This window comes from Dermacentor silvarum, chromosome 4, assembly GCF_013339745.2.
Source record: "Dermacentor silvarum isolate Dsil-2018 chromosome 4, BIME_Dsil_1.4, whole genome shotgun sequence".
Taxonomy (NCBI): domain Eukaryota; kingdom Metazoa; phylum Arthropoda; class Arachnida; order Ixodida; family Ixodidae; genus Dermacentor; species Dermacentor silvarum.
This window is the reverse complement of record NC_051157.2, coordinates 143261057-143288331: the sequence shown is the minus strand read 5'-3', so window position 1 is coordinate 143288331 and position 27275 is coordinate 143261057. Positions and strand designations below refer to the sequence as shown.

General features: G+C 50.0%; 1 protein-coding gene across 3 annotated transcripts in view; it reads left to right on the top strand.

Annotated features, from left to right (window-relative positions):
* The first annotated feature begins 15299 nt into the window (after window positions 1-15299).
* The window catches only part of LOC119450704 (uncharacterized), a 31264-nt gene continuing 19288 nt past the window's right edge, over window positions 15300-27275 (top strand). The window contains exons 1-4 of one of the 3 annotated variants that reach the window (XM_037714229.2): window positions 15300-15595; window positions 15679-15808; window positions 21292-21382; window positions 25661-25815. In XM_037714229.2, the coding sequence (XP_037570157.2) occupies window positions 15330-15595; window positions 15679-15808; window positions 21292-21382; window positions 25661-25815 (642 nt within the window). In that variant the 5' untranslated portion in view covers window positions 15300-15329. The remainder of the gene's footprint in view (window positions 15596-15678; window positions 15809-21291; window positions 21383-25660; window positions 25816-27275) is intronic. The other 2 variants (XM_049666156.1, XM_049666157.1) reach the window with 2 other exon arrangements.

Here is a 27275-nt window from a genome sequence, read left to right as displayed (position 1 = left end):
TCGCGATAGACGAATATTGCAGTGTATGTGTGGTGGTACCCAGAATTTTATTTAGAGATAAGAACACACGATTGTTTTGACATCTGATATTTTGATCTAATCGTTTTGACATCTGTTATTGAAGTGAAAAGATCGAGCCGAATACGTTTATTTGGCCAACTGTGTTCTGCCAACTTTGAGCCCGCGGTCAAGCTTTCTGAATAAACAATGAAGAGCTTTATTTCGGACTTCTTTCACTTCCCGCTTCCCTTCTAGCTTCCAGTCTATACCTGTGCTCAAGGGAGGGGAGGGGGCTCCCATGCATGTTTACATGATCTACTCGTATGGTGGTGGTAAAGATTTTTTATTTCCTTTGAACTGGTAAGACCTCCCCTCTTGGTAGTTACCATCTGGATAGGAACGGAAAGGGGACGGGACCCTTCCATCCTTTCTCCCACCTCCCACACGCACGCACGCACACACAAACTTCTCTAAAGTGGGCGTGCTGTCGGCGGCACATTAGTAAGTTTCCTGTCAGAATACTGGCCACGTAAGTATTTCTTTTAGCGTATCCCCTGCTAAGGCAGCGAGGATTATCTTTGGTGCCACGACGTGTTGTAGCAGACGATGCGCCCCATTTGACAACGAATATCCGCAGGACGTCCGGGAAGGAATAGAACGTCCAGAGGCGATAGGCGGACGTCCGATGGACTATCGGAAGGCGCATTGTCCGAAAAATGAAAATCCCATGGACGTCCGCACAAAATCGCCTGCGGACGCATTAGTACGTCTGGTTTCGGATTGCAAAAGGACGTCCGCAAAACAATGCCTGCGGAGTTTTACTGAGTACGCTTGATGCACACTGTACTGCAGAAGGGCACGCGGGCTGTTGTGTCTGGCTGCTGTGGTTTCAGGCAGTCAGTTAACCATTTTTAACCATTTCGTTCAACGTGCGTGGATTATTTACACAGAGGCCGTGTAAATGTGTATGTAAATTTATCGACACTCAGTGTGCAGGGTCCGCTGTAAATGTACATTAGGTACCACCTTCGTCACTAATTGCGCCGTTAGATAACCATCACACGATGCATGCGTATTAATTACTATGCTCTAATGTAACAAAGATGCGTTCATTAAACACTACAGAAAAATAGCATTCAGACACACGCTGTCTTGATAAACTGCGTGGCTGGACGTCGAGCGCCGGACTTTAATGGTGTCGTTGTGTCAGCGAGATTTTTCTTTTTGTAGTATAATGAAATCATGACAAAAAGATTCATCGTCTGTCTACTTTATATCTATCTATACATATGAACACAGAACTCTCCTAAAGATCGCAGTTGAAAAACCACGGACACCGGTAAAACATGTTTATCCAGGATAATGAAAATCTGGTAGCAAACAAAGAATATTCTTGGGCCGCGGCCTTCTCTTTTATGCAATAAGGAATGTATGCTTAATACAAAATAAACCGCAGCTTCGTGTTCGTTTACATTCAGCGATGATGACGATATAGTCTACGCGTACGTGTCCTGATTTAGGAAAATAATTAAAGCGTGAACGTTGTAATTTTATGATAATTTGATTATATAACTAAAAAAACAAGCACTGTTAGAACATCCAATACAACGAATTATCAAAGAAGATAAGAAAAAAACTTGGAGGACGCTTAAGCTTCGCTTTTAAGAGTGGAACGCGATAGCATTCAGAGATCGATCCCTGACTTCTCATGCTTCCCGGCAACTGCAGTTTATGTAACCGTAATGCTGGCGGAAACGCTGCCGGCGAATGCTATGCATGAAGGCGAGCTTTCTGGTTCTTTTTTTTCCCGCACAGCGGGGGCCGCGGATGCGCGGAGGCGAGCGCCATCTGGATGGTGTGGCAAGGAACCGAGCGGGGCGCGCTGCTCCCACAAAGACAGACCTCAAACGGCAGCTATGAATGGGTTTTCTCGCATATTCAATATACAATCCGACGCTATCTTGTCTGTAGGTTGTGTGTAAGTCGTACGTTACGAATTTTCTGATGCATTTTACTTTGAAAAAAAAAATTCTGTAACGCCTATATGCGCCACGTGGATGGCATGCGTGGTTCGGGATGCGTGGTTCTAATGGGCAACGCCGCCGCTGACACCGACACCGGATTTTCTTCGACGCAGGACCCTTAACGGTATCGCGTTAATATATGTTTCAAAGCATATTGAAATGGGCCGAGATATAAGGTGAAATGGGACCGTGTTTACTATGCGGAAGCCTGTACAACAAGTATGGCGGAACCACTATGTCGTCTCTTTCATTTTGTTGGTGATCGTCTTCTTTGTCGCTCTTGTGACACCGTGACATATCCCCGGCGGGGAAAGCGCCGACCCGGCGCCTGCTAGATGACGGCCAGATGGCATGGCTTTCTCGCCACGATCGTAGAAGAAGAACGAGTCCCGTTCCAGTCAGCCACGCTTTGAAGTCTCAGCCAGCGACCGCGAAGAGTCCTGCCCCTCGGGTGTGGTCAAGTATCGGGCGGCGGTTATCTACTGTTCGATTAACGTCTCGGTTGTTCTTTCGATTTATTTATTGTTCTTTTTTATTGCGATAGCAATTATATGGACACTTCAACCGGATTTCTGCCGTCGGCGTCGCCGTCGTCGTCGCCGTCGCCGTGAGGTTCCGTATAGATTCCAAGGGCGATAAAATCGTCGCCGCGCGCCGTATGCGCCAGCGAAAGAGCGCGGGGGACGCGCGCTATCACGGAGGGCGAACTCCCCCGCGCGCTATCACGGAGAGCGAACGCACGGTGGAAAGCAAACGCAACCGTCGCCCGAAAGGCTGTGGGGGTATGGGAGGGTGGGAGGCGGGGCGGCGCTGTGCTCCGGCACCAAAGGCGTATCTTGCCACTCAATCTCCCACGCGAAAGCAAGAAACGGGAAGAGGGGGGGGGGGGGGGGGGGCAGCTTCTCCTCTGCCAACAACTTTTCCTTTGCCTGGCGGTGCCGGTCGCCCGCACCGTCTCTTATCTCCACACGGCTCTGACCTCTGTATGCTCTGTGCATTCGCCGCTCAGTTTCCGGTTGAAGCGATAGACCGCGCGAACCTGCGCTTGCTGCCAGCGTTTTGACAGTCGTTGGCTGCGGTCATTCAGTGTGATCTATTCATGTTTGCTTATGCGCGCTGACACCACGATTGTTGATTCAGTTGGTAAGCCAATGTGTATAAGTTTATGCAGCCGATAAAACTACTATCCCTACTCCGAATTGCACTCTACTAATTTGCTATCGCAATCGATGCTTCGCCTTTCGGGCGAAACTGCGACATTTTTTTTCTTCACCTTTCGGTTTATTGAGTCGCGAGTGTAAGCAAGTCAGACTAACCTGATGTCTCTTCCTTCCCCCGGTCAAGGGCATTCCCCTTGGCTAGCTTCTATCCCTCCCCGAGAGTGGCCGATAGACTCATTTTTACGCAGTGGCAACAAAAGTGTCCCTGTGGCTCTTGTGCCTACAAATGGGGGATCGATACAGATGAAGAATCCGAAAGCGATGCAGGTGGAGCTTCGAAAGGCCTCCTCCCAGTTCCAAAAGATCACCGAGGTCCGCCAGTTTGGTCGCGGTGGTATTCTTTGCTGTTCATCGGACCGGGAGTGCGTTCGAGACCTTCTAAACTGTTCTGAATTCGCATCGAATCCGGTGAGCCCGTTTATTCCACCACACCTTGCATGCTCGAAAGGCTTAGTTCGTGGGGTCAACGCGACCCTGGACCCCTCAGAAGTACAGACTTGTTTTCAGTTTCTGGAGCTGTATCCGTATACCGGTGTAGCCGAATTATTGAGAACAAGAAGTCACCTACGGAGTCGGTGATTGTTACGTTCGCGGGAACAGTTCATCCAACTTAAATCAAGGCATGGCCCCTGATATACAGAGTAGATCGTCGCTATAGGCCTTTTCCGGTTCCCTTCAAAGCTAAAGTGGACGGCGCTTCGAAATGAATTACCGACGCTCACAAGCCGCTATATTTTCTTATCGTTGTTATCGTTCTTCGCAATAATTGTACACAAAGAAGAAAAATACGCTGATATTAACGGCGCCGTCGGCTGCGATGCGAGCACAGCCGAGCCGGTCGTCTCCCGTCGGTAGCCGTGCACTCAGCTGCAGCCGATGTTTTCGTTGCCGGTGGCGGAGGCGCGCAGCTTCGCGGTCGTCGATTGGCCTGTTGATCGTGCAGCGGGCGGGGCGCCGGCCGAACTGCCGTCCACATTGGACACCTCTCGTGCGGCAGACGGTCAGCACTGGAGGCCGGTTCGCCGCCCGTATATGTGCCGCTAGCATGGCTAGCGTGGACGTGCCTTAACCGGAAGTAGGCAGTGTTTTGAGAAGAGCGTTGGCGATGACGTATGACACGTGACATTTCGAGCAGCACTCGGCGAGGAGGGGAGACCAGCCGACGAGGAGAGTAGCGAACGAAAGAGCGAAACGAGCGAGGGCCGTTTTTCGATCATCAAACGCGTATATTCTCGCGGCTACGTCTTCGTTGTAGACTCATGCACAACTGCAACACCACAACTAAATTTCGACCTCTGGGTGGTTTAGGGGCCCTTTAAAACGCAATGGTTGGACGGTGGTTGCCGGTAGCAGCTGGCTGAGCATTTTTGTATTAGTGATAGCCGGTACATGTTTTTTTCTATAGCGTTAATTAGATAAAGGGTTTATGCTATAGGTGTACAAATGCATTGCACCACATGAGCGCTTTCTGCAAAATCTTAAGATTGAAAAAATATTGTAAAATAACTACGTAGGTACCTTGAGAAACAATGTAGGTTATACAAAGTAGTGTCTCGTGGCCCTGCCGTGATGATTGGCTCCTTAAGAAGTGGAAGCTTGTCAACTCTAGTCAATTACGCCAATTCCCACTTAATGTAGAACCGTTTGGTGTATATACGAAACTTTGGCAGGGACTCTTCACAGTGTTTACGGAATGTAAAATGTTTTTTTTTTTGTCCGCGCGTTCCTTATCCGCGCAAGCTTTCGCCTGCGCTCGCTTTCGCGAGGAGTTGATAACTCGAAGGACCGCTTAGCGGCGCTTAGTTGCACATTAATTCTTATTACGTTATACTCATTTTATACACTCATGACGAGGAGCCACCTCCTACCGATTGGCTGTGCCATCACGTGCTCAATGACGCACGCACACCTTTAGTCAACCGGGGAGCTGCCGTGGCGTCGGCGAAGCTTGCTCGTCCCTCACCCCGGAGGCGCGGGTTCGATTCCCACCCAGGATGAAATTTCGCAAATCTTCTTTTAAAAGCCGATGATTTGCCTGGTTCACAGGAACCTCCCTGAGAAATATGAGGTCAATCCGAGTATTTTTGTTGTGTTTTGAGTCTGTGCACCATCACACATTTTAGAGCGCTGCTTGCACCCGTTCCTGCGTTGGCGTCGGCCTCCCTAGTAACCAAGCAAGCGAGCGCAGCAGAGGATGACAGACGGCGATAGCGAAGAGAACGGGAGGAGGAGAGTATCGCGAAAGGGCGAAGAGGGAAGGGGAGTGCCGCATGAGACACGCTCCACGGCGGTGACCCACTGCGCATGCTCTACTTCGCCTGCGCCGCCTCTGCTAGAGAATGCGCTCCGCGCGAGCCAGTTGGTTCTTTATAATTTATTCTACGGCGGCACCCGTGTTCTTTCTGTCTGAACAACAAGCGAAGCAACCGGTGGAAGTGCTTCGTGTGCCGCTGCTGCTAAACAAGCTGCACGAGCAGAGGCTCGGCGCCGCCGCCGAGAGCACCCTGCCGTTCAGATTGAAATTATTTGCCTCATTATAGCGCGAATTCAAAACACCTAAATAGCTGCGCTAAAATTTCGCATTAGGGAGTACCATAATCGTCGACGTTTTGTGCCACAAGGACATTAACCGTTCCATTATTTTGAATGTATGCTGCATGATATCTCGTGTCTCTTGCATTTTGTCCACAGTGAGGTGATCCACTGCTTTATGTCAAATTGTATCATCTAGCAATGACATTTAAGTTTAGTATGCAACTTTGTAAATTGACCATTTTTTGTCATAACCTGCCGTGATGACATGATGGTTTTGGTGTTGTGCTGCCAAGTCCGAGGGCGCGGGATCAAATCCCAGCCGCGCCGGCCGCATTTCGATGAGGACGAAATGCAAAAACGCGTATACCTTGCATTGAGTGGACGTTAAAGAACCTCCGGTGGCCAAAAATTATTCCGGAGTGCCCCACTACGGCGTGCCTCATAATCGTATCTTGGTTGTGGCACGTAAAAACCTCAAAATTTAATTAAATTCATTTTTTTAATTCTGTGATATTTGTCATTTTCAAGTATTCGTGCTATTTAGCAGTGTTGTACACGTTCCTCTAAAACAGGAACGAAAGCTCGTTCCTTCCCAATCTTGAAACGAGTTCCCGTTACAAGTTCCTTTAATGCGAAAGGAACGCGTTCCAGTTACCCTCCAAACATTGGAACATTTGATTTTTTAAAATTGAAATATAGTGTTGAGTAATCCTGACGCGAAATAAAGTCAGCAATTTAAAACTCACACCGAACTACGTACGTTATACGAATTTCAACATCGCCGGCAGCACATTATCTGGAGATAAAAATTCAGAGCCCTTCCCCTGTCGTGAAAGTGGGGGTAAGCGAAGCTTGTGGCAAGACGACGCTGTCGCAGGCGTTCCGCTTAGTTTGCTCTATAAACTCAGGGTCCGCGGCTCTTCGCTGACGTTATATATATATATATATTCAAGTGTGCGCCCATTCACTTATTCTTGATACGTCGGCGATAGAGTGGGCGTAAGTTTTCCTGCCATTTGGGACAGATGTGTATAGATAACGTGCGCGAAACTTACTATGACAGGAAGCGGCGCTACTCCCTTTGTCATTGTTTAACGAATGGAACTCACTCTTGCCGACGTTCTGGGGATGAAGCCCTTTCTTTGAAGGTTAGTGATACTAGGCGGGCGGATGAGCAAATTTCTGTATCCTCGAGAAAAGCCGTACATCACGAAGTGCCGGTAACACGTTCGGACAGTTGCAGCAGCGGTCCGCGAACTTGGCCACACAGATTCATTCTATTCCTTAACATGCCAGTCACTATTTTTGAGGCCAACTACTGCACACGTCTTCAATACACATAATTCAATCTAGCATGATTGCAGCACAGTGTGTTAGCGAAAACTCAGTTGCATTTCCGACAGCTGATCGAACAGAAGCAAGGTAGAAGCGGTAATGGTTTCATATGCGTGCGCGATCGCTGAGGAGACGTATGGCGCGCCGCCGTGAGCGCCATCTCGTTTCTCTAAAACAAACTGCTCCGCGAAAAGGGTCAGATCAGATGTTCCTTCGCATCTGATTGGTTCAGCTGTTCTGCGAATGCGGTCGCGCGACTGAAAAATCGAGCAGTGAGCGACAGACCCGAAATGGTCGCATTTCGAGAAAAGCGACCATTAGCGACTACTTGCGACTAACTTGGTCGCGCGACCTCGCCTAGTCGCAAGTGTGAATGAGCCCTTAGAAATAGCGTGCCCAACCAGTGCCTCCTAAGAAGATGCCTGCCACGTGAGCCGAGAAGCTGGTTCTTGCCCCTCTCCTCTTTCCTCCTCTCCACCGGGGTCGGCTACGAGCGCTAGCTGCGGCGGCCGCTCCAAACCTAAGTCACTTGGCCCTGCCTCCAAGATTATAGCGGCGTCTGTTGCCATCCCGGAGGCATGACCCGCGGTCTCTCGTCAAGCCATTGGTCGAGCGCCCGCCAGCCTAATAATCGTCACTTCTGCAACAGGAAGTATAGGGTCGGCAGCGAGCGCCGTCTCTCCGCAACCACCCTGAACTACGGGAACATCCGCTCCAATGGGAAAACGAGCGACGCGGCAGGCATCTAGGCCCAACGCAAAACCCAAACGCAGTTTGCGTCTCCCGCATGCGCAGTGGCGTCGACGCTATTTCTTTGGGGCCCTTATTCTAAAACTGTCAAATATCGCACTATATCCGCTAGCGCAGTCGACTCCGGTGGTAGTTACTACGAGCGCTACGCGGGTGTATCTGCGAAACATTTTACGTACCTGTATAGAAGTGACGTCTCTAATGTATATTTCATTTTAACTCCACGTTTAAAGCACCCCAAGTCAATTACGCTTTGCTAAGGGCACTAACCTACTAATTTCCATCCTTTTATTCTTTTTTTTTCTGTATATAGTCAGCGCGCATATAGTGCCACTGTTCCACTCAGAGAAAGGCGACCGGCGCCTTGCCTGCTCAACATTATTCAGCAGTAACTAGGCAACAGAGTATGCATTGCCAGCAGGGGCGGATCCAGGTTTTTTCTGAGGGGGGGGGGGGGGGGGGTCAGCTTCTGTCAATGATGATGATGATGATGATGATGATGATGATGATGAGTAGCCTTTCTTATTTACCGAAATTTACCGTTTTTTCTCACGATAAACCCGCGTTTTATACGGCTAAAGCAACACCTGTAGCCCTCCGTGGTGGCTCTGTCAGCTCAGGCGTTGAGCACGAGATCGCGGGATCAAATACCGGCCGCGGCGGCCGCATTTCAATGGAGGCGAAATGCAAAAACGCCCAGTGTTCTTGCGTTGTAGTGCAGGTTAAAGAACCCCAGGTGGTCAAAATTAAGCCGGAGCCTTCCACTACGGCGTGCCTCATAATCAGATGTGGTTTTGACACGTAAAACCCCGGAAAGAAGAAGAAGACCTGTAGCGAAGCCAGGTATCGGTTTCTCCGAGCTTATAGGAAAAGGACGTTACCCAATACAGCCATGTGCTTGGCGGCTGCGCCTGATAATACAGGGTGTTCAAAACTAAGTTTTATGGTTTTCTTAAGGTTAGGCACTGGAAGGCACGCGAAGACCACCTGTGCAAATAAGTTATATGGCTAGGGGGGCACAAAGTGAGATGATAATTATCGCTGTGAGCAGCCCGATTAACTAAAATTGAACAATTATTTTTTGTTAACTGCAGTAAGTTGTTATGTTTGCATTGAAAACTTAGAGACAGTCGAGTTTCTACACAGTATCAGTCGGAAGAATTATTCTAGCGTGTCCGTGCTCCGAGATACAGACTCCAAATTTCAATTGTCGTACTGCGCAGAATAATCGAGAATAAAGACGCGACAATTCTCATGAATTCCCGTGAATGATCATGAAACTCAGTGACCACTTCTGTGGAGGGATGGCGGTGACGTCTTCTCTCTTGAGTCGTGGTGGTGTGTTGACTAGAGGAACGTTCTTGAATACGGGCGTAACGGTCCGCCCCAACGCAGCAGCCACTACGCTGGTTGTTTACGGTATGGGAATCACCGCGTATATGAAGACTCACGACGCCACCTACAAGAATAACGATGTGGTGTAGTAGGCGAGAGCGCGAGCCAGCGTCTTCATGTTTTGTTTCCCACGCGACGTCATCCTTTTACACAAGGCGCGCATCTGCTCCCGTTTCTCTAACCACGCGACGCCATCCTAGGCCCGCGCGCTGGCGCTGGCCGGTGACGTCACGCTCCCCCACTTCGCAGCCGCGGCTCGAGGCTTCGCCCGCTCCACGAGAACGCCCACTCAGATAAACGGATCCGGTGGGCTCGAGCCTCCTATGCTTAATGTGCGGCAATAAAACTGCGAAGTTAGAATGAAAAACTTGTAGCGTACGAACGGCACTGCGCTCGTACTGGATATTGTCAACGTGTAACTGTGATCCCAATGAGTGCTACAGTTAAAAAAAGTTGCCTATGCGTAGTTCTTAGTTTAGCTGTTAGTTGTTATTATTTATATATGAACACTTCAGCAAGAGATCTCTTTCATTAAGCAGGTTGGTTGCGGAACCGATGACAGCCAATGAGGCAACCGTTGACACCCCAGGGGAAAACTAAGTTAATCAGGCGTGAAGGCGCTCGAGCGGACCTCGGCGTGTTTGGCAAAAGGGACGTCCCCTGGTTCATTCGACGCCACCGACGGGACGAGTAAGGCACGGCAGGCGCCAGCAGGTCCAAGGTGTTCATGAGAAAAAATAACTACGCTAACTTCGCGACACCACACTCCTACGGAATACAACTGTGAGCGAGCTAGCTTTACTTCTACATGGCTGATACCACTGGTACTCGCGAAAAATACTTTTGAAGAATGCTGGTTGCCATATATATATATATATATATATATATATATATATATATATATATATATATATATATATATATATTGCAACAAGAGTATTTTGCAGGTAGACTAGATGAAGCGGTTAAACAAGCTGGCTCGTTGAAAACCGACCTAGCGCGAACCACACGATCGTCAACGTCTTCTTCCACACACTCGCTGGCACAGAGCTGGTGCCGATGTGCTCCGGTACAATCACTCCCCGCGCAGAAAGGAGCCAACCTGGCGACTTAGGGGAATGACAGCACAGGAGGGTCGTAGAACGGTTTCAGCCGAGTGACGTGAACTATTTCACGCCCTCGGCAGCGGTGGTCGGAAGATGGCTCGAGCGGCTCGATGATGTAGTTGACGGGAGATGTTTGCTCTACTACTCGGTAGGGACCGTGGTAATTCGAGAGAAGCTTGGTCGAAAGGCCGGGAGTAGTGGATGGGACCCAGAGCCAAACTAGCATTCCCGGGGAATAGTGGGCGCTAGATGCAGATTCGTCATGGCGAGATTTTTGGCGACATTGGTCTTGCGCGGTAAACGAGCGAGCCAGTTGACGACACTCTTCAGCATAAGCAGCCGCTTCGGAAACGGGCGTGGCTTCAGAGACATCGGGTCGGTAGGGGAGAATGGTGTCCATTGAACATGATGGTTCACGTCCATATAGAAGAAAGAAAGGGGAGAAGCCGGTGGTAGCTTGTGGCGCAGAGTTATAGGCGTACGTGACGAAGGGGAGCACCTGGTCCCAATTGGAGTGATCATCGGACACGTACATCGCAAGCATATCTCCAAGGGTACGGTTGAAACGCTCCGTCATGCCGTTTGTTTGAGGATGGTACGCAGAGGTGGTGCGGTGAACGATGCGGCATTCTTGGAGCAGTGCCTCAATAGCGTTTGAGAGAAAGACGCGGCCACGATCGCTTAATAATTCACGGGGCGCACCGTGTCGCAAAATGAGGCGGCGAAGAAGGAAGCGAGCGACGTCTATCGCGGTGGCAGCTGGCAGCGCAGATGTTTCAGCGTACCGTGTGAGATGGTCGACGGCGACAATGATCCACCGGTTGCCCGCAGGAGTGTTCGGGAGGGGACCGTAAAGATCAATGCCAACACGGTCAAATGGTCGTGTAGGGCACGGTAAAGGTTGTAGAGGACCAGCGGTGCTATGAGGGGGAGTCTTGCGGCGTTGGCACGAAAGGCATGATCGCACGTACTGGCGAATGTATCGATACATGCCGCGCCAGTAATACCTCAGGCGTAAGCGGGAGTAGGTCTTGAATACGCCAGCGTGGCCGCATTGAGGATCGTCGTGGTAGGCGGTGCATATGTCCGAGCGCAGATGACGGGGGATAACAAGCAGCCACCTGCGGCCATCGGTTAGGTAATTGCGCCGGTACAACAAGCCGTCACGAACGACAAAGTGATGCGCTTGACGACGAATGGTGCGTGAAACAGATGCAAGTGAACGGTGAGAGAGAACGTCAAGCAGAGAAGCGATCCAGGGATCCTTGCGTTGCTCGGCCGGCATGTCGGTGATGCTGAGGGACGACGAATCGCAGGTGGAAGTTCGTAAGCAAAGTAGGTCAGGAGGCAGCGGAGAACGGGATAGGGCATCGGCGTCTGAATGCTTGCGTCCCGAGCGATAAATGACACGTATGTCATACTCTTGAAGGCGTAAAGCCCAACGTGCGAGGCGGCCAGTGGGGTCTTTCATAGATGACAACCAGCATAAGGCATGGTGGTCAGTCACAACGTCAAACTGGCGTCCGTAAAGGTAAGTACGGAATTTGCTGATTGCCCAAATAATTGCCAAGCATTCCTTTTCCGTTACAGAATAGTTCGACTCTGCCTTTGTTAGGGTACGGCTGGCATATGCAACGACATACTCGTCATAGCCGTCTTTGCGTTGGGCGAGGATGGCACCAAGACCGACACCGCTAGCGTCCGTGTGAACTTCAGTAGGCGCATTGGGATCGAAGTGGCGCAGTACTGGAGGGGACGTAAGGAGCCGGCGGAGCGTAGTAAATGACTCGTCGCAATCGGGATTCCATGCCGAGAGGTCAGCGCTGCTGGCAAGTAGCTGAGTCAAGGGGGCGATGATAGAGGCGAAATTACGGATGAAACGCCGAAAATAAGAGCACAAGCCGATGAAGCTACGGAGCTCTTTAAGAGTGGTTGGCTTGGGAAACTCAGCAACGGCTCGCAGTTTGGCAGGGTCTGGTAGGATTCCCTCTTGTGAAACGACGTGGCCGAGAATCGTAAGCTGCCTGGCACCAAAATGGCATTTTTTCAAGTTTAATTGCAAACCAGCGGCCGTGAGACACTCAAGAACTTGCTCGAGGCGATCGAGATGAGATTCAAAATTGGGAGAGAAGACAACTATGTCGTCTAAGTAGCAAAGACAGGTACGCCACTTAAGTCCCCGGAGGATAGTGTCCATCATCCTCTCGAAAGTTGCAGGCGCATTACACAGGCCGAAGGGCATCACATTAAATTCGTATAACCCGTCAGGGGTCACAAAAGCCGTTTTTGGACGGTCCGCTTGGTGGAAGTGCTGGGTAGTCCCCTTCAGCGTCCTGGAACTCCGCAGCCGTACGCTACCATCTGCCTTCACGATGACCGAGGACGCCGGCCCCTCGCGAGCTTCTCCCGCTCCCACACCTGTCGTGTGCTCTGGGGTGCTTCGTATGCGTGATCCTCCAGTCTTCAGTGGCACTGACGATCACGACGTGGAAGACTGGCTGGCCGAGTATGAACGTGTTAGTGCAAACAACAAGTGGGATGACCGCGACAAGCTGACTCACGCCATCTTTTATTTTACCGGCGTGGCCCACCTGTGGTTCAAGAACCATGAAGCTGATTTTACCACCTGGTCAGCTTTCAAAGAGACCCTCGTTTCGTTTTTCGGCCGGCCAGCGGTGCGCAAGCTTCGCGCTGAACACAGCCTCCGCGGACGGTCTCAACAAATTGGTGAGACCTTCACCAGCTACATTGAGGATGTCATCGGCCTCTGTAGGCGGGCGAATGCGTCCATGTCGGAACCTGACAGAATCAAACACATAATGAAAGGCATCGACGATGACGCCTTTCATATGCTCGTGGCCAAAAACCCACAAAGCGTTACTGAAGTTATTGAACTTTGCCAAAGTTTTGACGAGCTGCGTAAACAGCGCATCTCCACACGTCGCCCTGGAATGCAAACGGCTGACGTTTCAGATTTGGCTCCCAGCACCGCTAGTATTGATTACACCTCGTTGCTGCCTCAAATTCAGCAATACGTACGCGAGGAAGTGGCACGTCAGCTCTCTCTTGTGGCATCGGTCACTGAGCCTCTCCCCCCACTGGACCAGTCGCTTCGCCGGGTTATTCAGACGCAAGTTGCTGAAGCCCTACCGTACCCCGCACCTCCACCAAATGCAACAAGAGTATTTTGCAGGTAGACTAGATGAAGCGGTTAAACAAGCTGGCTCGTTGAAAACCGACCTAGCGCGAACCACACGATCGTCAACGTCTTCTTCCACACACTCGCTGGCACAGAGCTGGTGCCGATGTGCTCCGGTACAATATATATATATATATATATATAGGACAACCGGACATCCCCCCTGGATCCGCGCCTGATTGCCAGTATGCTGAATAGGTAGAGCACCACAGAGCTGGGCTTCGAACAGGTGATCCGTAAAACGAGCAATCGCAGGGAATTGTGGGGCGCGCCGTCTGCTAGCAGCTTCCGGTTCAACGGACGGCGCGGCCAACGTTACTAGAACCCGGTGCACGTGTTTCGCTACGTGGTTTCAACTGTCAGTCGTGCGAAGCTTTCCGTCCACTTTGTTGACAAGCAATGTCGTATCATTCATGCAGCTGATTTCTAGGTTACAGTTCACTCTGGGCGCGACGATGACGAGCCAAAAAAGGCAAGAATACGCTTTTATTCATAAACGAACTCTGGCTTTTGTTTCGGCAGCCTTTTTTGTTTTTGACAGCTAGGTTTAGCTCTGCGACATTTGCCGCTGCTTGGACGCACCGTCACTGACTGCTCTGCCTGTGGGTCAGTCATCAGACAGATGAAAAAGCTAACTTTATCCGATAATTTATCAAGCGTACAGAAGCATTACTTAGAAAATCGGGCGCTGAGGCGATGGCTATAGTAGCCTGGTAAATACTGCCCTGTGATCGTCGCTGCAACCGATATCGTCAGTAACGGCGCAGCTAGCATAATTAGAAAATGATGTGCTGAAAATGTTTGAAAACTGCGCGCTGTCAACGGCATTTCTTGGTCGAAACTCGAGGTTCATTTCAAGTGGTACGTAGTTAGAAGTTATCGCTTTTTTGTCATCAAGATGGAGAAATGATCCGTATCGCCGACATATTACGGCCAGCGCATCATCTCTGTTCAAGGAACTAAGGTGGGCTAGTTGGTTACGAGAATTATATATGTATCTCGCTGTGTCCTGTTTAAATTTGCGCCGTAAAACCATGCTTCATAATACCACTATATGTGCATGCGAGTACTGAAATAGTTATTGTTGCTTGAGTTAATGTTAGAGAAAGAAATATCTTCGGGAATCATTCCGTGTCGGCCCTTACACAGCTCATCGCCGCCTGATAAGTGACACTGTATACGTTCATTTTCTTTTTGTTCACGGGTGATCTCTGCCTTGTTACAGTTTTGGAAGTGGCATGCCTCTGATGCTTGTGCACAGCTGACTCAGCAAGGGATGCTGCAAGGCAGTAGTTACACGAGTTTACCTTTAACTCTTGAATTTGAGCAGCCAACGGCTGAACAGCCGACTATGGTTTTGCTAGGCGCCTACAATCGGGTAATCTTCGAATGTGACAAAGCCGGACTGCAAGCGCATCGGAATAGGCTTCAACGGCAAAGTGGTGGCGGCGGCTGCGCTTCCTCGAACCGGAAACAGCGAGCAGACGGCGCATCCCAGAATCCCTCGCTTTATTACGGTCACCTACTGAAAGTGCCGTAGCAGACGACACGCCATTGCTATTCACGGACGGGCAAAATATATAACAATAAAAAAATTATCCCCGAGTTGGGCATAAGCAGCTCGTTTCTTTGATAAAAGCGAGGAACGTGATGCACTGGTTTGATTTTGATTAGAGTACACTCTAATTTTGATAAATCCACAAATGAATCCAACTGTTATCCGATCTTACCGGCTTCGGCTATAAAGGGTACCAGCGTTAAAAATATGGCGCTAAAAGGACCACGTATATCGCCAGCCCAAGAGGAGGCCCTCGTCTCTTTTATTGAGCAGCACCCATACCTAGCAAATTGCACTTCGGAGCTCTGGACGCGAGTGCCTTCATCTAAAAAAAACGAGCTGTGGGCCTCCATTACGCGGACACTGAACGCCATGGGGCCCGCGAGAAAACATGTCAACCGGTGGCGCAACACTTGGGCAAAACGATGTTTCAAGTACAGGTCTGAGGCGGCACGTTTAGCGGCAGTGAACAAGTAAGCTATAAACGTCGTGAATGTTAAGACGTGTGTGCGGGTGACGGGAGCGTGCTGATGGCTTGGCGCCTTGTTCTTCGCAGGTCGACGAGCGACATCATCCAACTACCGGGACTGGGCGGCCGCATCCTCTCCCTTGTCGGCACTGCACCGAGCGGCGCGAAGTCCGGGCCAAACTTTTTCGAGGAAGGTGACGAAGAGGATGAGCCCGAGGTACGCCGTGTCTCTCGCTGCATGCAGTAATGAGAATTTTCGATTGCAGAACGACACGAGCGACTAGCATCAGCGCCACGAAAATAGCTCCGGCAACGCCTCCTTTTGGCACACGAAACAAAGCTCGCTTTTTTTTTCTTCTTTTTTTTTTGTAATGTGACATTTCCGTAAATTTGGCCCCGTTGTCTCTGAAACCATAAATTTCCCCACATTTGGTTGGCAGCACAGAGCCGCGGCGACAGCCTTACTTCGTGATCACGTTTTATTGCGATAGCAATTATATGGACACTCAAAGAGGATTTTTACCGTCGCCGTGAGGTTCCGTATGACGTCAGCGGCGATAAAATCGTCGCCGCGCGCTGGACGCTGCATGTGCGAGTGAAAGGGCGCGAGGGACGTGCGCTTTCACGGGGAGCGAATGCATGGCGGAGAACAAACGCGCGTTCTGCGCCGTGCTCCCTGAAGGGCTGCAGAATTAAGCGTCTCTTTCCTCCTTTACAATCACCATATATATAGAGCAAACGCGACTTTTTCCGTCGCGCGAAAGGCCGTGGGGGGACGGGAGGGAGGTAGGGGAGGCGACAGGGCACGTGTAACATGCTGTCACATGCCACTTGAACCACGATACTTGCATGCGGTGGTAACGTGACAGCGTCGTCGATGACACAAAGAGGTGCTTGAGGGTGGATGGTGTTGGTCCTCGCTGCGGCGCTCTTTGTTGAGAAAGTGATGAGGCGTTGTTGAATGTCGATGGTAGCTCCGTGCTCTCTGAGAAAGTCCATGCCGATGATGAGGTCTCGAGAACACTGAGGGAGAATGCTCAAGCTGGCAACAAACATAGAGCCGCGAATCTCTATTCGTGCCGTGCACATGCTGACTGGTGTGACGATGTGCCTTCCAGCTGTATGAACTGGCGCTTGATTCCAAGGCGGCGTCACTTTCTTTAGAAGGGTGGCCAGTTTGTCGCTGATTATTGAAAAATCCGCTCCAGTGTCCACTAAAGCAGTCAATTCACGACCGTCGAGCGATACAGGAATATTCAAGGAAATTCATCTTCCGTAATCAACAGGTACTGTTGTCGTCAATGTATCGTCGGTCTGCATACGCGTCAGCAGGGGTCCTTGAGCACGTCCAGACAGAGCGGCCTCGCCCCCGAAGGCCGCTGTGGTTAGTTTTCCCGGCGCGGGCTGGGCGATCAACCCTGCGCCACGCTCGAATACGTACGGAGAGTCTGAGTAAATCGCCGCGGCGAAGGGGAGCGTGACTGGTGTCGAGCTGATGAGGATCCGCGCTGCTGGGCAACGTATTCTTCAATTGCAGGAGGACGCTGGCCGAACCGAGGTCGCGGTGAGTTTGCTGAAAATCTGCGTAGTCTGAGCTCTCGATATGAGCACTGTCGGTAGACATGCCCAGCTTCGCCACAGTGAAAGCAAAGGGGACGGCGATCAGGTGCCCGCCACACGTCTGATTTCCTTGGGGCCTGTCGGTGGTCGTGGTAATACGAGGCCGCTTGGTCGGGCTGTAGTATGGCCGGGGACCGTGGCGCAAAGCGGGGAGGAAGGTGGGGCAGGTTGCCACAAAGCTTGCGAATATGACATACGGGGGCTGTCAGTTCTTAGCGGTTGAGCTTCTGTGTTGAAGGGTGGTTCTCTTAGTGCATGATGCACTTCGTCACGGACAACGCTAGACAAAGAGCTGAGCGTCGGCTGTGAGGGTACCGACAGTTTCTGGAGTTCTTCGCGGATTACGAAACAGATGAGCTCTTGAAAGAAATCGACGTGGCCCCTGAGAGCTCTGAAGAAGTCCGTAGGTGAGGCAGCGTTCACTTGGCGTTCGTATGATGGTGCCCGCTGCCGAAGAGTCTGTTCCATGGTGACAGCCTCGGAAACAAATTCTCACACAGTCTTCGGAGGACTGCGCACGAGACTGCCGAACAGCTGCTCTTTCACTCCGCTGCATCAGGTACCGCACCTTTTTTTCTTCCGACATGCGGGGGTCGGCTCGTCGAAAGAGGCTGCGTCATGTCCTCGACATACATTGCGACACCTTCGTTCGGCATTTGTATACGGGACTGGAGATCACGCTCAGCTTGTTCTCGGCGATCAGGGCTCGCATACGTCTCAAAAAGACAGCGTTTGAATTCTTCCCAGGAAGTTAGGGCATCTGCACGGGTCTCATGCCAAACACGTGCGCCATCATTGAGGCTGAAATATACGTTTTTCAGTTTGTCTGCATCGTCCCACTATTTGAACGAGGCAACACGTTCATAGTGCACCAGCCAATCTTCAACATCCTCATGCATGGCACCGTGGAAGGGATTCGGCGTTTGCGGATGGATTAACGTACACTGAATCGGCATAGTGCCTTCCATACCGGTTGGGTTGGTCGGAGCTGCCATTGTCTCTGGGAGAAGTCCAAACTCGGGGGCTTGTCCACGGATCCTCCTGCTGGCACGGTGTATAGGCGTAACAACCGGTACAGGACTGGAGCTCCTGCTGCTCGGAGGGGCTTGGTGCATAGATTAGATTACCCAGCCACGGCCGCTGGATAAAAAAAAAGGTGCGGCCTGCCACGTGCATCGAAAACGGTGTGATCCGCCGCGGCGCCACTCGTCGGGGGCTATTGTCTGGCATCGGCATAGCAAATGCGTCAGGAACGCGCTTGGAACGCCGTCGTGCGTGCAAGCCGAAGCGTTCCATTGCCGATGACTAGCGCCGTTCGGCCCAGCCAAGCGGCCGACAATGCAACTACGGCCGTCACATTCGCTCCCATTGCAGCGCGCCCGACGCGGCAGGCCGCACCTTTTTTTTTATCCAGCGGTCGTGACCCAGCGCCTCCACCAGTTTGTCACGCGCTAAGGCAAGAGCAATCAACAGTACCAGCAGCCAGACACAAAGAATGCCAGACAAAAAGGGACGGTTCTCCAGCTGGCGCAGGATCTTCGACTTCGTCGTCTTCTTCGCCGTTCTTACTGGGCATGCAATGCTGATCGTTTGCTGGCTCAAAACACCGGGTGGCATTGCCAGCAAACGATCAGCATTGCATGCCCAGCAAGAACGACGAAGAAGACAACGAAGTCGAAGATCCCGCGCCAGCTGGAGAACCGTCACTTCGTGTCTGGCATTCTTCGTGTCTGGCTGCTGGTACTGTTGATTGCTCTTGCCTTAGCGCGTGACAATATAGAGCAAACGCGACTTCTTCCATCGCGCAAAAGGCCGTGGGGGGGACGGGAGGGAGGGGAGGCGACGTTTAGCTGCGGCACCAAATGCGTATTTATATAAAAACGTTGCGAGGCGAGAAAGTGGTAAAGACTTCCAACGCCACGCGCATTCGGCGCGAACGCGGGCAAAACGTCAACGGCGTCGACAACAGTTCTGCGCGTTGCTGGTGCTGCTGCATGTCCAAGTTTATACAGCTGATAATACTACTATCCTTACTCCGTATAGCTCTCTAATAAGTTGCTATCGCAATTGATGCTTCGCCTTTCGGGTGAAACTGCGACATTTTATTCCGTGTGCCATTTCAGGAATGTGACGTGCTCTCCTGGCACAGTTTACTGGAAAGGCGCGTTGCGGTTGATATGCCATCGGCTCTGCGTATTCATTAAATATGCAAAAAGAGAGTTGTGAAATTGCCCTTTTCATAATGTAGTATGATGTGAGCGCAGTATGGCATATTTCGCAAGTAGCCCTCCAGTGCTGTTTGTCTAAGTTATGTGCTGGCTGAGGCTCGGCACTTGAGGCAGCACACAATTGCTTTAACTCTTTCCTTGCCATGCCCAAGGAAATGAATATAAATTTGGTTGAAAGCTTTTTGACGTGTTATATTGCAGTTGTAACTCTTCCACGAGCAACGCCTTGCATCGTATGGAATCAAGGCTGCACTATTCTGATCAAATTTGGTAATATTCGGCGTGTTGGGGAGTGTCTAAAAATAAAAATTCTACCAGAGGTATCGTCAGAACTGGCTTCCAGTGCCTCTCGCACTTCCTGAATCAAGCAACACAAAATGTGGGTTTTGGTAAACTCAGCTAGACAATCTCGCATGAAAGCAGCATTGAGGACACAGGGGCCTCTGCTGGATTGTCAAATTTTAATTGACAGCTACGCTGCTCTAACAATGCAATGCCTAAAGTGTCAGCATATGCTTGGAAGTGCGCATTGTCTTGATTATTGTGTTATACTAACATATCGTGTACAACTTTTTGTTTTTGTTTTCTGCAGCCGGCTGCTTTTATTAGTGAGTGTATGTGCAGCATATTCTGATATAATCTTCTCATTGTGGTGTTTTCACTCACAAGAGCACGAAGTATCGATTCCAGACTCACCTGCTGTGTAAGCTTTGCCAGTGGCCTGATATCTTACCATTCGAAGTCTGAACACAGGCTGCTCAAATGTCCTTATTCGTTGCTCTAAATAAGTACTGCAGCTAGCTTAAAGAGAGGCACTTATTGAGCATTACAATTAAGTATTTGGAGAGAGAGAAGAAGCGTTTATTCAAAGAATTTGGATTCAGCTTGGCAATGGGAGGGCCTCTCTTTCCAGAAGTCCTGTAGCATTGGCTGCCCGTCGCACCCATTGGACCAAGTCGAGCTGGTCTTTCTGGTCAGAGCTGGGTAGCAGTGCCTCCCATGGTCGTGCGGTGGGGTGTGAAATGGGTGTAAATTCCGGTGTGCGTGCACATGCCCATACAGTGCAGTAGAGCGATCCATGTCCTTTGCTGTGTGGCCGTCTGGATGTGTACTGCACTGGGTGTGTCACATAGTAAAAACTAAGGTCCATTGCGTTTGGACCCTACTCTTGTATCAAAATAAAATATTGTACAAGCAATTCCCAACTCCCAGCTTGCTGAATGCCATCCCTTTACGTGCAAGGAGCGTGCGGTACAGTTTGTGAAACATTGCAATGTTGAGTACCATAAAGTGACATTCCCAAAAAGTATAAAGTTGATATAAATGCTTAGATTATAGCTCTGCAGTGCCAAATGGCTTAGAGGACAGCATTGCCATCAGTAAAGGCTTGGCATGCCACAAAGAACACAGCACATCAAGATGAGGGCTGCCAACTCGACAATTCCTACCACCTCTTTGTGATGGGTTAGACTATGGCAGCAGTGTTAACTGTTTTTGAATAGGCAAGTCTGATGTAGCATTTCAATGCAAGTAATGGCTCAACTTCTCATGGTTTATGTTCACCTTGGCCCCACTGAAAGGGCAGAAGTACACAAAAGTACTGCAAGAGCAGTAGTTATGATCTGTGAGGGTAGAGGGATTTTCTCTACCAATAATTTGTGTTTCTGAAAAATCGCAAGTATTGAAAGGATGCTCGACTTGTACAAAATGATTTCATGTTTTTTTTTTTTTTTTTCTTTTCCAGTATGTAATTTTAGGTTGTAAGTATTTGTGCAGTTTCTTGTTTGCCTTATAAGTCATCGCACCAATGCCGTGTTGGAGCTTGAGTGCTTACGCTTATTCCATATTGCAGGGGGAGGACAGCTCCACGTGCCCAGAAGACCCCCCAGCGCAAGCCCCCCGGGTTTCACTAAAGGAGCAGCCAGGAACGAGTAGTGTGCTGCGTAAGTTGATGCTCACCACCTGCTTTGCATTGCTCTCTTATTTGCGTGCTTCTTGTTGCAGTTTCCATTCCATTCTTGTCTGGCGGCGTACATGAACGTCTAAAATGTTGAAATACTGTATCAAATGTTATCATAAGAAGCCAACAAACACTGACACCAAGAACAACATAGGGGAAATTACTTGCACACACTAATTGAATTAAAGAAATGATAATTAATGGAAATGAAAACGGATGAAAAAACAACTGTCCGCAGGTGGGGAACGAACCCACGTCTTCGCATTACGCGTGCGATGCTCTCACCATTGAGCTACCGCGGAGCCGTTTTCCCATCCACTTTCTGGGGTATTTATGTTTTACAACTAGAACTAACTCTGGGAGTGTTAGCCAGCGCCACCACTCACAAGCCTAGGGGCGGATGTGGAACATCCTTTCTGCCGCAGGCGTCACGAGCACGTGATCTTTTTGGGTGATGGCAACTGGTCAATAAACCCACATATGCTACCTGAAGGCATCAATGTTGCCGGATTCGAGCCCTCACCTCGTTATGTAATGAACGAGAAGAAAGGGAACCAAGGGGCCCGATTTTTATTAATCATATCATAAGAAGCCAACAAACATTGACACCAAGAACAACATAGAGGAAATTACTTGCACACACTAATTGAATTAAAGAAATGATAATTAATGGAAATGAAAACGGATAAAAAAACAACTGTCCGCAGGTGGGGAACGAACCCACGTCTTCGCATTACGCGTGCGATGCTCTCACCATTGAGCTACCGCGGAGCCGTTTTCCCATCCACTTTCTGGGGTATTTATGTTTTACAACTAGAACTAACTCTGGGAGTGTTAGCCAGCGCCACCACTCACAAGCCTAGGGGCGGATGTGGAACATCCTTTCTGATGTTCTCTCTAGCCTTTGTGTTGCTGCTTGGTATCAGTAGCGCACCCAGGATCTCTGCGAGGGGGGGGTTCACCGTTTGCCAATACCATCTAAACAGCAGTAATTTAGATTTCTTCACGGGAAATTGTCAATAAAATGCGCTTTTTGCGAGTGTGCAGACGATTGCGCGTCTTACATCTTAGTTGCAGTACTCCAATGCGTAAGGAAAGAAAAGGGGTTAAACAAAAGGGGGGTTAAGTCGGCCTCAGGGGGGGGTTCCAACCCCCGAATCACCCCCCGTCGGTGCGCCACTGCTTGGTATGTATTAAACAAACTGCAGTCGAATGTGGACAAGCACCATTGCCTTCCGCATTGAGAATTGACGACACACAGGATTAGCAGCTGGAGGAGGTTCCCGAGAGATTTGGTCAACTGGTGACGCTACCATGGAGAAAGGAGAAACCAGCAGCCAGGTCATTGCTTTCACGTCTGGGAGAGCCACCGTGAATGCGTTGTTAAAGGCTAACTCCTACGAGATATTGGTCCACGTAAAAAGCAGAGTTTAATATACAGTAGATATAGAGTAGCGTCCGTGCAAATTTCATCGAGCCAGAGTGTCACAGAAAGCTCACCAATATAGCCGCTTGTGATACTAAAGCTGGGGGGGGGGGGGGGGGGGGGGAAGAAAAAAGCACCATCATTACCGCTCAGTGGAAGTGACGCATGACCTAACATGCGGCTCACAGGCCACGCTGCTGCGTCGCGTGGATACCGTGAATACCGCAGCCACCGCGTGGTGCTGCGATGAGCCCTCTTGGCGTGTGAGACGCTCAGGCTCCCGCATGTTCCAATTGATCTCTGTGGTTCTCCGGGCATGGCTACGCAAGCCAGCCTGAGCTGTTGGCTTTTAACCCTTTGAGGGTAAATTATTTTCACCAAATGCGGCCCCTCAGGGTCGAATTTTTTATTGCAGATTTAAAATCTTTAGCGTGACCATATATTGACAAAAATATATTTTTTCAGAGGTAAACATGCATTGTGATTGATCAATACTGATGGGCTTGCATAAATACTTTTAATAAGAATAAAAAAGCAGATACACTGAAATACCATATTTTCGCGATTCTAAGCACCCCCCCCCCCCTCTATTTTCGCGAAAAAATTGGGAAAAAAGTTTGCACCCGAATGTTGCATGCGCTTGCTCACTCTTTTCGAGTCGGAGCCGTCGCAGTCCCGAGGTGGCACGCCGTCTGTAGCGCTATCTTGCCGCACAGCTGGACTGCAGAGGCGCGCGGACTCACTGCGCGGACTCTTGACGCTCGCGCGCCGCGCATCTTGGAGCCGACTGTTACGGAGATTTTTCGAATCTAAGCACCCTCCCTCACTTCGGGCATCGCGATCATGAAAAAAAAGGGGGTGCTTAGAATCGAGTAAATACGGTAAATGTATTCTGATTCGGCACTTGGGCAGTAGTCTGCTTAGGAGGAGTCACTGCTCGGCTCACTTGCAGCAGAACAACCGGCCGCATGCCCATAGCATAGTTGAACTGTGTATGTGAGCGCATGCAAGAAAACTTGATGGCTGTGCGCCCATCAGAAAAATCAACAGAGTCGGAAACTTGCTGTAATTATTCGTCCCCTCGCCAAACAGGGGCAATCAGTTTTCTGAAGTCTCAAAAAAAGAAATGCAGGCATGGTAGCATCGTTCGTATATGGCGGCATTGTTTGTATATACCAGAGCCCGCCTGTGAACAGATGTAATGGCACTCCTGTGAGCAATAAACGAGCTAACATCTATTGGTGACCTTTTGAAAGATTAGAAGCCAGATATCAGTTTTTACAAGCTCAATGAATGGAAACAGCCCGCGAGATGAAACCAAAATTAACCGTCGCATGCCTGCACACGCACGTATGCGAGAGCACTTGCTGAAATGCCAGTACGAGGAAGCCGTGGAATAAAAAGCAAGAGACGATGGAGTGAAAAAAAATGACAGCAGATCCACGAGGTGAATGATGATGAGTGGGCGAAGCTCCGGAGGGAATCATCGGATCTCCCGCTTAAGGGGACGCTAGCACAAACGCGTTAGAAACGTGCAGTACTCTCTAGTAAGGGGGAGCGGCCACAGCGTCTTACACAGTCATTTACACATGCCAGAACGTGCACCGCGTTTGCCAACGCCATCACATCACTGCTGAGAGAGTATACCCCCCATATTCATAAACGCTCCTCGACTTGAACTTGACTTGCCACCGCTTTGGGCAGCGCGTTCGAAACGCGTTGAAGGTAAGGTGGAGAGGCCACAGCGTCTTACACCAGCTTCTTACACGGGCCGTAACGCGCTAGCACAAACGCGTTAGAAACGCGCTAGAAACGCGGCCTTTCGTTAATGTTGGGTATTTATAGCCATCGTGGTGCGTTTGTCCATGTCCGCTTCGTGGCGTAGTGGGCTAACGCCACGCGCTCGGAAGCGAGGGGTCCCTGGTTCGATTCCGCGCTACGGACACAACTTCGGAATTTTTTTCTCATTTTTCTCAGACTGGTTACACACTACTACTACTACTACGACGGGGACGGAACGGGTGCCGCTATAAGGAGCTTCGCCCCTAGAAAAGAATACCTTGTATCCTCACAGGGTGGCAGCCCTTGCTGGACAACAAGGAGTTTAAAAATTAGTGCGTTTTTCAAACGTATAGGCGACGCCATATATGTGAGGCATTGACCATTTGGGACTTATTCATGGCACCATATATTTACATCTCCGACCCTCAAAGGGTTAACGGAGGACAGAGCCGATTCCACCCTTGCGTTGGTGAGTGCACTGATCTCGTCTAGTGACTACATTTCATTGACACGCGCACTTTCATTTTCTGAGCCAACATATGTTTCCTTTTTTTTTTTTTTAATTGAGTGATACTAGATGGACTATGTGTATAGTCACCATTTTCCTACTAAACCTTCATTTGCAAGTCCTGTGCTTGCGTGTGTCTGCATTCCTCACGTTATACTGCGTTGGGGTGCACTTGGTAGATAAGGACAGAGTGAGGCACACAACGACACATACGCACGTTAAAGAATCCCAGGTAGTCAAAATTAATCTGGAGTACCTCACTATGGAGTACCTGGTAATCAAATTGTGATTTTGGCATGTAAAACCCCAGACATTCAGACACATGCGCCTGAATCGGTCCTTGTCTTTCAAGTGCACCCCAACGCAGTACAAGTTGCCAGCTCGTCCAAGAAGGAGCATTCCTCCATGCACCTCGTTCGCATGCGGCGTTACCATCCTTAAGGATGACTTAGCAGTATTTTAAATTCATATACGCAGTTGTATCTGTCAGCACATGCGTTTACAATTTGCATGATTGAATCAAGCTGTTTGCTTTCCATTTGTAGACCACCGTCCGGCAGATGACGAGGCCAGCCGGCCATCTCGACGGAGAGGTGCTAACGATGTGATCGAGCGGATTGTCGCCGAGCAGCAGCGTCAGGGTGACCTGCTGTCACAGATGACCGAGCAGTTGCAGCAGCTGGTCGAGAGCAACCGACGGGTACGTAGAACTCTTTCACTCCATTTCGTAATTGGCAAGGGTGCTGTGAAAGCTACGCAAGTAGTGTGGTTGTTGAACCTTCAATCCACACATATTGCACTGCACTTGGTTTTTTATCTGCGATGCTTTCTACAGAATAAATATTTCATATATCACAACTCGTACCTGCCATCTCTTACGAATCTTTTGTATGCTGAACTAATTTGGGCTAGTTTTACCATTTTATGAATGTTTGACAGGTTTTGAAGAAAACCAATTCTGTGCTCGAATATGCTTGGTCCATTGGTCCCCAAACCGTCCGTTAAATATCTTGCAATGCATGGTGCAACAGGGTTGCCCAGTGTTTGCATACGTGGGAGATTACCTCGAAAATGTGACTCGCAGCCACGCTGATAGCCATGGTCAGCCACGGCCGGGCTAGAAAAGGAGACATGCGCCAACCTGCCTCCGCTCTCGCCTGCGCTTGCTCGCATTACCGCGAGCGAGCTCCCCGTCAGTAAATTTTAGCTTACTACTTAAGAAGCATGGTGTCACGCGCGCTCATGTGAACATGAACAGATCGTACTCGATGACCACAAAGACTCGCCACCACGACGCCACCGAGATGAAGAGCGCAGGCAGCACACACATCCACCGCATCGGCCAGGTTAAAATAGAAGAGATGCGCGCTCGCTTCTCCCACCCATCCCGTTCAGCATGCACTTAATCATGTTACCAAGCGCTCGCTCATCCCCCTTTCGGGCGCGAAATACGGTGCACACCACGGTACCATCCTTCTCAAGTCGCTCTTGCATGCTTTCCCTCGCACCCACAGCGCACGTCGCGCAGGGCACGATAGGATCTCTTGAACCTTATACGGAACAGGACGGTGAGAAGGTCTTGAGTTTATTACTAGTACTGCTACTCGTGTTTATTAGACGCTGCTTCGCTTCGGTGGTCGCTCTCTGCCATGCGGCACGCAATTGGAGAGGCGCATGCTCAAGCAGCCGCATGTAATTCAACCATGTGACCATCGGCGTCCGCGGAACTGTCCATCTATTGGGGCGGTATTCGTTTGCGGCTGCAGTGAAATTTCGTTACATTGAAATCGCGTATGAACACACTTGGGTACAGTATACCCAAGTGTGTGCCGCTGATAGTGCAGGACCGGATATAGTGCGGTCTTTTTAGACTCCCGTTAATTTTCCCATAGCACTCCATGTATACACGTATCACTTATAGTGCAGTTGCGGAAAACGAAATACCGGTTACAGTGTGGCTGCCTGGGAGTACGGAAGACAGCGGAGACGGCGAACACTCCCCTCATACGGGCGCCCCAAGGAGTGCTCGAGGAAGAAAGAGAGACGAAGTGGAGGAGAAGGGCACGTGGTGCAAACGAACAGCCAGTGAGGCTGAAACCAGAATCTTGAGTGCGAGTCGTGAAATATCACAGCGCGCATAGCGAGCAAGAGCCACGAAAC